Source organism: Histoplasma capsulatum, genomic scaffold (assembly GCF_000149585.1).
Source record: "Histoplasma capsulatum NAm1 scaffold_15 genomic scaffold, whole genome shotgun sequence".
NCBI classification, from domain to species: domain Eukaryota; kingdom Fungi; phylum Ascomycota; class Eurotiomycetes; order Onygenales; family Ajellomycetaceae; genus Histoplasma; species Histoplasma mississippiense.
The window spans coordinates 61,849-73,192 of NW_001813968.1; the positions used below are offsets into that span (position 1 = coordinate 61,849).

An 11,344-nucleotide genomic window follows, 5' to 3' on the forward strand; every position below is an offset into this window, starting at 1 on the left:
CGTGGACCCTCAAAAGGCGACATTCTCAAATCGACATCTCACAAGTCACTAAAACTCATGCACAGATCAAGAAATACTTTGAATCGCCTCGCCTGTAACCCCTCAGCCTTCAACAGAAGTGGCATTTTGCTCCGATGCTTTCAGAACGGCATTTAACTTTGCCTTATTTTTTCCTCGAGTGTAAACACGAGTATCATTCGGATCAAAACCTCCATTTCCCCACAACGCCCATTCATCAGTTTCCCTCATATAATCTTCAGGGCGGAATGATATGCCATTGTTCTTCTCTTTTTCCAGCAGTGTGAAGAATTTGTCGTAATCAATTCTTGTATGCCACCTGTCGTTGACATAGAACCGATTTGACGCAAGCAGCACACAGCAGCTATGTTTATGCTCAGCCGCAATACCGTACCCAAGGCCGCGCCGAGTTAACTCGGCATTCAATGCAACGACAAAAGCAACAACTTCCTCGTAGAATGGAACATTCTGCATAGTTATCCCAGCACTAGCACTCGTGCTTGTTCCGCAAAAGGTTACTCCCTTGACTTCCACAAAGCAGGGAAGACCCTTTTCTACTAGGTCAGCATATCCAACTGCTTCCTCATCCACATTAAAGCCTTTGACAAGCGTGAGCCTGTAAACAGTCCGCTGGAGGTATCTCTTTTCTCGTAGTATGTCGAGGCAGCGCTGAAATCTTTCCCAGAAGTCACGATGAAGAGGGCGGTCGATTTTCCGAAGGCTATCGCGGTTGCTTGCATCGATGGAGACATACAGTTGGGTGACACGATGAAGTGCCGCAAGCTCATCCGGATGTTGCGCATTGCATACAAGGAAGCTAGAAATATGTTCATTGTGAAGGAGGGCGAGAAATTCGTTGATGTGAGGATAGAATATTGGTTCCCCAACCAAACTCAAGGCGCAATGTCGGATACGCATGGCTTCAGCAAACCGTTCAGCTCGAACACCAGGGACACCACGTAACATTTTAATTTTCTTGTAGTGTCCCGCTTTTACTCCGTCAAAAATGAGATCTGGGGGATCAACCTTCCAGCGCCAGGTAGTTCCAACTGGGTTCGTTCCATGGCGCCAACAGAATACACATTTGTTACTGCAAGAGAGCGATGGTGTCGTCTCCATACAAAGATGTGATTTAATGCCGTAGAAAGAATTTTTATAACAAGAGCCACGTCCTCGCAAAGCAGACTTGGTCCAGCGGCATATTTTCACCCCCGAATGTGAGCCAACTATTGTATATCCTTGCTTTGTCAGTGCGGTGAAGGTGGGTGACGAGGTGGGCACCATTTCAAGCTGAGGCTGAGACACAGGTTTTGAAGCTTGAGGGTGGGACTGTGTCGTGAAATCGATAGGCAATAGTTGACGATCAGCAGATGTTCCCTTGCCGTCGGTAACGCCGAACTTAATGTCTTCAAGGTCCACAATCTGCTCCTCCTTACGCTTGTTCCGAAAGCTCCGGCCATTCTCGTCGTTTTCTTCACTATCATGAATATCTTCCTCGTCACTCTCAATGGGATCACCGCTTCCAGGGAAACCCTCGCCCAACCCTCCAGACGATATTAGGTCGAACATAATACCGCTCAATCCGTCACACCAATCATTCAAAACCGTTTGGGTGTTGCCTCCCTTCACATCAGCCATTCCTAGCGGATATGCTCGCTTTTTGCCCGTCAACTTGGCCATCCACCTATCTACATCTCTTGCTTGAGAACAGAACCCTTCTTCCTCGGAGGGCCAGCCCTCACGATCGCCAAAGCCAAAAACAGAATACCCAGCTAGCGCCGACAGGGACGACGTATCGATGCGGAAATCATTATGTGTGTCATCCAAGTGCCCCAAAAACGTATTAATCATCGTATCGATGTTGTACGTCGGGATCAAAATGCAGTAAAAAAATCGAGTATTCGGAGCGGAGTCTGGCGGTTTTGGAGCGGTGATGAAGTAGTCGTCGAGCTCGATATACGACAGGTCGTGTAATTGCGGAGTCAGGATGGCGGTTTTACTATGATTCTCTATTAATGCGTGGGTGGCTTTCTGTAGTCTATGGCAAAATGATTTGGCATATGCTTCAGTAGAGCCAGTCAACGAGACGTAAAATACCATAGGCTGGATGTTAATATCCCGTGATAGTTCTCCAGGATTGGTTCTGTTATTGGCGCCTCTCTTCACTGGCTTGCTTCCATGAACCCTCTTAGGCCCATTGGCAGATTGCTTAGCTTGCCTAACCTGGCTTTCAATGGAGGACCCTGAATGATCGCTATTGGGAAAAAAGGCAGCTGCTGGGTCATTCTTGGAGGACAATTCCACTCGACAGGATTCAGCTTTGTCATTTTGATTCTGCTTCTCGCTTTGACAGGGAGAAAGAGAGTCAGACAATGGAGTATTGCGTTTATGAGATCGTGTGGATAGCCATATGACGATGGAAACCACAGCTGCGAGAAAGAAGATGGGGATTCGATATCGATGCCACGAAGTGAGAAGTCCTGTAAAAATAGTGAGCAACACCACACAGAACTAAATACATAGGTATACAATAAATACGCTGTGCAAATATCTGTAAGTCATCCCCAGCCATTCTGTTATGTGTTCTATCGCCTACTCCGGCCAAACAAGCGGATACAAATTATTTCCCGTCCCTGGAGAAAACGAAGGCGCGCAGGTAAAATTCAGGTATAAATTTCCTTTGACTAGTTATTTAACGAGCTCAACTAAGAAAATTTAAATCAAGTGTCAACTGGCGGGGTTGGGCGTACAGTTGAACGTGGTTAATAAAAAGTTGAACATGGTTAATTTTTCGGGCCGGAATAACCTTCGGCGTGGTTTTGACCATAAACCATGTCAACCTCCCCATTAAAACTACATACACTAGTCATGTCTCATACATATCTCACACATCTTCAAATGCATTGGGCACAGTGATTTTATCTTATTTCTCAAAGCTCTATCTCTTAATCAATGTTAATCACTAATTCTAGCTTATAACTGCTTTTCAGATATTGAAGTGTCTCAGATATTGAAGTAGAATGACTAAATGAGAGCTGATTAATAATATAGTGAGGATGTGTAAAAGATGTTTAGTGTGTATGCATTTTAGTGAGGGAGTGAGAGCTGAGCAAGATTTATTTTTAAGACCCACTTTTTTTAAACCACGTCCAACTTTTAATAAACCACGTTCAACTGTAACCCGGGCGGGGTTGAAAGATATGTCGGTGGATACTACGGCTACCTTAGATCACGTGCTCCCCAATCTTATTTAGTTGTTACTCGGCTAGTTAGTTTTAATACATAACAATGTTCATTCTATGAGGTTATGAGTGCCCTCTACGCAATGAAAAGCTGCAAAATAACATGTTAATTACATCTCCACACTTCATTAACGCGTGCCTAGACGCTCTTATGATAATTTAATCCATGGTTAATCTCAGATTGAGTTCAACGCCTGATTTGATGCAGAAGTACATTTTTTCAAAAAGCAGGTGAGATGATTAACAAACTTCTGAGAATGAAACATCAGAGCTCAGAGGACTCTTGCCAACACCAGTGACAAATCACAAGACAACCTCTGATGCCTTTGAACCAGACAATATGATCGACAAATCAAACAAGTAAAATAAATTGAATGAATCGAATGAATTAAACAAAGAATTTGAGAATCCAATTGAAGGCATCAATGAGATGTCAGGCAATACAGATGGTCAGAGTGCTGGCTCTGACTCTGTAAGTGAGAAAACTTGTATGAAATTAAAAATAACTCAGCTTCAGCACAAGATTGAATGATTGAAAGCAAGCAGAGATGAATCCTCTGTCAGTAATAAAAAACTCAATACAGATTTGATGAATTATCTTCAATAGAAAGATAGAATGTCTGTAATAATAAAGATTCTTGATGAATTCAGAGATTTAATAAGATCTATCAATAAGTTTATCATACTCATTGACTTTGTGAATTACTCAATGTAGAAAGAAGAGATCCTCCTCACAGTAAGGCAATCTGAAATGAATGATATTTTTGATGACAAGGAAATTAGTTCTGACAAGGATGCCAGCAAGAATATGCAATGTTTTTGATCAGAATGAAATATCTCACTATACAACTACATATGGTCTGTGATCACCTCACAGGCCAAATCTCACTTTATTATACTTAAGAAATCTCAATTATCTGCTTATTTTCTATAATTTGTCATAAAAAATAATTTCACTGAGAGGTCTGCTGTTCACAGAACTCGTATGTTTCAAAAATTAATTGAAATAATATTGAAATCAAAAGGTTCTGATCACGCATTTATCAAATGTTTGATCACAATTAGAACTGATTATATCCGCTTAGAATATAATGTTGAAGATTTTATGTTTTTCAACAGACTTCTTACAGAGGTTAGTAAAGGTTGGCCTTTTTTTATAAAGAACTGAATGAACACAATAGAGAAAGATAAAAACATCAGAATATTTAAAAATGATTTCATGAAATCATATTGAAATATTCTTCTATAATTGCCAGCTGCTGATGAACCTTCTATCTTGAATGGGAAGACCTCTATGAATAACGCTCAAGAGTTCAATAAGAAGAATAAAAAGGATAAGAAGAAGGAGAAGATCTATGAAAACAAGAATAAGAATTCTGTTAAGTCAGAGAAAAAAGGTAATAATGCTGTCAAAACATATTATCATTGTCAAATGATTGACCATGTTCAAATAAATTGCTGGTTGAAATTTCCCAAAAAACACTCTACTAGCTGTGGTGGAGGTGAGGATAAAGATAAGAATGGTATAGGCTCTGGGCCGGTTCATAATGTCATTGAGCAAGTATTTCATATAACAGAGAAGGTTTATTCTACTGATAAAACTGGCAAAGATATCTGGATTCTAAACTCTGAATCAGAAGCTCACACTACGCCTTGCAAAGATCTCATATCAATAATGCTGCAGAAAGTTAATGTCATATTGAAGATGACTGACAGATTAACAGCTTCTGCAACAATTATAAAAAAGATGAATATATCAATAAAAAAAATGAATCTGCCACTGCAGAATGTCCACTACATTCTCAAATTGAAGGTTAATTTTATGAGTTTTGAAAAACTCATATGTCAGAGTTATATTTATAAGCAATTAATCTACAGAAACACTCATTCAATTTTGCTAACCTTTTCTGACAGAATATTTAGTTTCACTGTTAATTTGAGTGATAAGAACATCTACATTCTTGAAAAATTATCAACAATTAGAGATCTGATTCAATTCATGATGCTTAATGATGAATTGGAACCTGTGAATATCTTACAGCCTGCAGAGGGAAAAGAGGATCCCCTGCTAGCATTGCTAAAGAAAAACATCAAAATTATTAAACACACAATGTTGCAATGGCATCAAAAGCTTGACCATTTCAACCCCACAGATATTACTAAATTAGCAGCAGGTCCACATTTAGAAATGAGAATCAAGAGTGGCAGAGCTTTGTCATTCTGCAAGATCTGTGTACAGGCAAAAATAGCACATTCAATATTCACACTGATGATAAGGACTGTCAAATCTGTGATGAGATTTTTCATGGACCTTGTGGGTGGCGGCTGTATGCTATATGATGAAGCCAACCTCCTTACTCAAAGAGGAGCTAATTATTGAATGGGCATTACAAATGACACTACATGCTACAGATGAATTATTTTTATGATATCAAAGAATGAGGCCACTGCACACTTGACGATCTTTATTGATGGAATTGAAGCAACTACTCAACATTGGATTGGAATCTTACAATGAAATGGCGGAGGTGAATTTAGGAGGCTGAATATATTGCTGCTAGTGAGGCTGCATGCAAATTGATCTGGCTCAATGACATGCTGTATGACATCGGATTACTGAAAGGAAAGGGAAAGATCTTCTCAAATCTGCAGGTTGACAATAAGAGTGCCATCGATCTTACAAAGAAGGAGTCTCTAACCAGACAATCAAGACATATAGAAATCCACTACCATATCCTTCAAGAACTTGTTGAAAAGGATGAGATAAAGCTCCTCCACATTGATTCTACTGTCAATAAAGCAGACAGATTTACAAAGCCTTTGGCGAAGCCCACATTCATTGATTTCATTGAGAAGTTAGGATTGGCGGAGATTAATTGATTTTTTTTTTGCAGCCCAGGATGGGTGTAAGGGGAATACGGGGATGGATGATTTGGCCGGGCAGGCGTGGATCGGGTGTTTTGAACTCGGCGGCGCCGTAGCATGGGGGGGTGTAGGTGGATACTACGGCTACCCTAGATCACGTGCTCCCCAATCTTATTTAGTTGTTGCTCGGCTAGTTAGTTTTAATACATAACAACGTTCATTCTATGAAGATAACGTAATCGATAAGCGAGCGAGCCACATAAGCAAGCGAGCCACTTCCCACCTGCCATACAACAAGAATGCTCTTCAAGTCCTGAATACAACCCAAAATTAACAAACTGATATTATCAATTATTTCCTGTACGCTTAGAGCATGTACGGGCAGTATGCCCAATAATCCCACATACACTACACTGTGGTGCTGCACGTCTTCGTGGTTGGGACTCAGCAGCCTCAACCACCCCTCTTTCCCATTCATTGATGCTTCGTACGCGATCCAAGCCTTCTTCCACCCCCAAAGCTCCCTCTTGGGCTACATATGTACGGCCTCTTTCTCGCTTTCTCTTTTGTTTAGCATTTGTAGCCCTTAACTCCCTATTTTCAGCTGCTAGAATAGCAGCACTATGCATTGCCATTTGACATCCCTTGACCAGCTGATTTAGGGCACGATCAGTTGGGCTGGGTGGGCTCTGCGTACGGTGCTTAATATATCCTTTAACTTTCTTAGTCTGCTGCTCTAGCTGGTGTATATTATGTGGTGTAGCAGTGGCCCAGGAGGCCTGAGAGCTATGAGAGGTCCCAGGTGGGGTGGGGGTATGCATTGTGGTATTAAGGCGCGAGAGAACCTGCTCAGGATTGTATGGAACCAGCCCAGCTGCCCTGAAACTGCTCTTGATGTTGTTCTCAGTCAGAGCCTGCATCTGAGCTGCAGGATATAGGGCCAGAAACTCCTCCTTGTCAATATGATTGATCCCAAGCCGCATCTGATTCTCCACCTGTCGTCCATATGCAGTCTTCAAGGGGGAGAAGCACCCAATATCCAGTGGCTGAAGAAGATGAGAGGAATGTGGTGGCATGTAGAGAGCAATGATCTGATTCTCAGAGCAGAATTGATCAAATTCAGCTGAGGCATGGCTTCGGTGCCAGTCTAGAATCAGCAGTCGGTATCTGCCCTTTGTACGGGGTAGAGTCTCCTTGTTGAACACCTCTTTCAGCCAGTACAAGCCCAGCTGGTCAGTGGTCCAGCCATTCTCACTGACTCCAATCACCCAGTCATGCGGCAGCCCTTCAGTCTCATACCAAGAGGACTGATGCATCTTTCCCTTGAGGATAATCATTGTACGGAGAGCCCAGCCCATTGCATTGACCCCAGCAATAACAGTCACCCATTCCCGATCTCCAGGCTGTACAAGCTTGGGATTCCTAGCTCTTTCAGATCCAGTCACCACTCTGACAGTCCCAATAACCCCCATCTGAAAGCCTGTCTCATCAAAGTTGTAGATATCCTCTTCCAGAATCCCATACTTTGCAATGGTGTTTTGTACAAGCTTAAACCACCCACGGATAACCTCAGGATCCTCACATAGTGCACGTTGATGGTCGTACTTGCGGGAGAACTTGGATTTCAGCTCTTCATAGCGATTGACAAAGTTTCGTACCCAGCATTCACCCACTGTGGGTGAGGGGTTGATTCCTCGACTGGCAAGAAGGAGATTGGCCATTTCTCGTACAGCTGCAACCCGGGGTGGCTGACCTCGCTCATCCATGGCTAGAATCCATTGAACAAGTGATTCTTCTTCTGTAAGGCTAAGTTTTCGGTTCTTTGGGGGAATGTCCACGCGTGCTGTACGACCAGAGACACGGTGAGTGAGGGTTGAGCGAGGGACATCATACAGCTTTGCTGCAGCTCGTATGCTTGAAATTTGATCATTTTTAAGTGCTTGAATGGCTAAAAGAAGCCTTCCTTCTTGAGCAGAGACTTTATTTCTTTGAGTGGTTGATATTTTTGTTGAAAAGCATTCTTGTTGTATGGCAGGTGGGAAGTGGCTCGCTTGCTTATGTGGCTCGCTCGCTTATCGATTACGTTAGTTAGTTAACTATTCCTGATTATATAATATTATTTGACCCCTTCACAAGTGTTGTTAGAGGTCCGACACAAGCCCCTATCCCACGTGACCCACCACAACATCAAATGGATGGATCCATTATTGCCGCGAGCCACTACGGAGTAGATAGATAAAATCTGTTGGGGGTTTGGATTGGTTCGTTCCCCTCTACTACCAGCATGGCACTGGTGGTGATTCAGCTCTTTTGCCCTAGTGGCCTAACATGTAGGACGTCCAACAAAATTTTTAGCCACATGATGTACAGTACAAAACCCTAACTCAGTGCGACCCTCCGCAATTGCCTAATATGGAACTCGCTTACGCCTAGTGTGAGGCTAGTGTTTGTTGCGAAAAGTATATAAACGTCCTCCTTCCCGCGCCTCTTCCTGAAAACCAGTCGACTTTACTTCAAGTAAGCAACCCCTTCGTTTGTTCAATTTTCCGGACCTGCCCTGTAAAATGGCACTGTTGCTAATCCACCCATCTACAGAGAATCATTTCTATAGTAAATCGTCCCACCTGATTTTTTCGCATTAGCGACTGAATCCCCAACCTTGCTGATGACCACCATGTCCACAGTGCCCTAGAGTGAAACCTGTTATACTCTCGTCCGCATCGCTACGGGTTATATGATGCTGGAGGCTTCGGCCACTGTTTCGTATACTTGTCTCGATCAAGGGAGTGGTGATGATCTTGACCTTGCCCTGGCGTCTTGACTTCGGTCGGCCTGGTTTGGTGGGCACTGTGGAGGTCTGAAAGGTCCTACGCTATTTCTTCCCCCATCTGCTACTTCTGATTTTATCTATCGGGGTTTTTCATGAGTTTGTCAGGCCTGTAGCTAGCACATTTTATGTCACCGTACTCCGTATAGAGAAAACATTTGAAATTTGAATTCAATTTCAGGAAAATTCGTTTCGTCTTGCGCTACTCTGTTCATTCTTGTAAATCTCATTACGGTGCCGTTGACGGTCCATTACTGAGGTCGTGGAGCAAGAAATTTTTCCTCTTGTACTATGGGGAATTAATCCCAACGACCTACGTTATGTATATTCCTATATCGCAATAGGTGAATCTCAACTATCCTCGCGTTAGTACGATAACATCATTTTATATCTTATAATAAAGTTAAAGTACTAGATATGAATGTTGTCGCTCTTCGTCATTTAGAGGTGCCGATTTTATTTCCCCCACCAGCATTGCTACCAGCATTTCCTCCACCCACTCCGGTTTCCTTAGACCCGCCCTTGCCTCTATTCCCCCGACGAGTCGGTCGTGAAGGCGTTTGTCCTCCACCACCAGACACAACCCGTGGAGCAGAACCCATGGTAGATTGGCTCGGCCGATTGCTGGCATTCACCCTTGCCTGTGCAACAGCAGCTCCCGATTTTCTCTCCAGTACTACAACTTGGCTTTGTGCTATCTGGACGGGACTGGCTTGGATAGCCTTGGCCAACCCCCCTGGTTCAGCAAAGTCCACATACCCAAAACCTTTCTTCTTGTCTATCTCCACCTTCACGACTTTCCCAAACGTAGCAAAGCCAGCCACAAGAAGTTCCTCAGTCACCCCTTGGGATGGATTAGCATGTTTCAAAAAGGCTTGTGTAGCGGTAGAATGAGAAGCCGCCTGTGCAGAGGCTGATGTAGGATTGTGCTTGGATCCCGATGATACGGTAACCGTTGTTGGGGTCACTGGTCTGTTTGCCGATTTGCTCACATTACGGCCCGTCACAGCGCTGGATTGTAGTGCGCCCTTTGCCTGTTTCGCAAGTGCAGGTTTCCTGGTAGATTCAGCTTCTTTGCTGGCTTTTGTGGAAGTTGGTTTGCTGCCATCCTCATTCGAATGCACAGTAGCCCCGTCAGCCTCACCTGTAAGTGGTGGTTCTGTGGTTGCGCCGTTAGCTAGCTTCTCGGCCCTTCTGCGTGGAGCAGCCGGAGCAAGCCCAAGGTCCCGTCGTAGAATTTTTGTGGCAGCACTCATACTTCCTCGCTCTCGCCTGCGCTCTGGAGCGAGTACTGTCGGGGGTGGCCGTTCTTCCTTTGGCGACAGCGATTCACTTGCCTTCCGTGGTTTCTTTGACATTTGGCTAGCAGTCTGTTTGTTAACTGCTTTAATGGCTTGCTTGGTAGCCCTCTCGATTTTCGACTGTCGGTCTCCCGGTGAAGGCGTAGCCTTTTCTGCCCGGCTTAACAACTTCCTAGCATGGACCCGTTCCACCTTGGCGTCCTTCCCTTCCCTCGCCTCGCCGCGACTGTGGCGTGAAGATCTAGCTGGAGAACTAGTTTCCTTGCCCTTGTTTGCCCTTTTCTCCTTTAAAAATTGGATTAATGGTGTTATTGCTGGTTTCTCCTCTTTCGTATCATCGGCTGCAATATCAGCAACAGATTTGGTGACGGGATTGGTTAGGCTCTCAAGGAATGTGATGAAGTCGGAATCCAGGTCTATTGTTCCCTGGCGGCCATCCTTCCGAACCCTGCTTCCGGGAACACGGGGATAAGGGGCATATTCAAGTGAAGGTGGCCCAATGAGTATAGGATCGCGGCTTGTATTCCGTCCATCCTGAAATGCGGATACCCGAACCTTTTCGGATAATTCGTCAACTAGCGGTATAGATGTAACACGTAGATATGCCCTCGTAGGTCGAGAAGGTTTTGCCGGGCTAGCATCATGGGTTGTTGTTATTCATTCCATCCCGTTACCCTTGCGCAGAGGAAGAAAATATAGGAAGACACACTCTTTAAAATCCTTTCCTTCCTTGAAGCGAAACCAATCAACTTTACCATTCCCGACCTTCCACTCATCGCCCAGGACTGCTACAAATTCCTGGGCCGTTAGACCAGGCGGAAGCCTTCGAATAAGTACCTTCAACTGAGGTGCCGCAGGCTTGGGACTTGGTTTGTTCGATGATCCTCTCTGAACGGCCGACGGAGAGATAGGCAAAACGCCAGCAGATGATGGTTTGGGAGAATGGGGCGCCATGGTACACGCTTCAATGAAGGATGTGGTCGTGAATATGAGGCCCAAGGTTGTCTCGAAGACGTTTGGTGCGATCTTCATGAGTGAAGCTAGCCGAGAATAAGTCGGTCACGTGTGTGAGATTGGTGTTAGGGGGTAGT

General features: G+C 44.1%; 3 protein-coding genes across 3 annotated transcripts; all 3 read right to left on the bottom strand.

Annotated features, from left to right (window-relative positions):
* Positions 1-102: 102 nt before the first annotated feature.
* HCAG_09003 (hypothetical protein) lies at positions 103-2,590 on the bottom strand (the record flags this gene model as incomplete). Its single annotated transcript, XM_001536002.1, has 2 exons — positions 103-2,498; positions 2,557-2,590. The coding sequence occupies 2 exons, from the start codon at positions 2,588-2,590 to the stop codon at positions 103-105; spliced, it is 2,430 nt and encodes an 809-aa protein (XP_001536052.1).
* A 3,752-nt stretch (positions 2,591-6,342) lies between these two features.
* Positions 6,343-7,891, bottom strand: HCAG_09004 (conserved hypothetical protein; the record flags this gene model as incomplete). The annotated part of the gene is made up of 2 exons (XM_001536003.1): positions 6,343-6,438; positions 6,533-7,891. The coding sequence occupies 2 exons, from the start codon at positions 7,889-7,891 to the stop codon at positions 6,343-6,345; spliced, it is 1,455 nt and encodes a 484-aa protein (XP_001536053.1).
* Positions 7,892-9,389: 1,498 nt separating this feature from the next.
* On the bottom strand, positions 9,390-11,207 carry HCAG_09005 (predicted protein; the record flags this gene model as incomplete). Its single annotated transcript, XM_001536004.1, has 3 exons — positions 9,390-10,096; positions 10,211-10,887; positions 10,963-11,207. The coding sequence occupies 3 exons, from the start codon at positions 11,205-11,207 to the stop codon at positions 9,390-9,392; spliced, it is 1,629 nt and encodes a 542-aa protein (XP_001536054.1).
* Between the last annotated feature and the right edge of the window lie 137 nt (positions 11,208-11,344).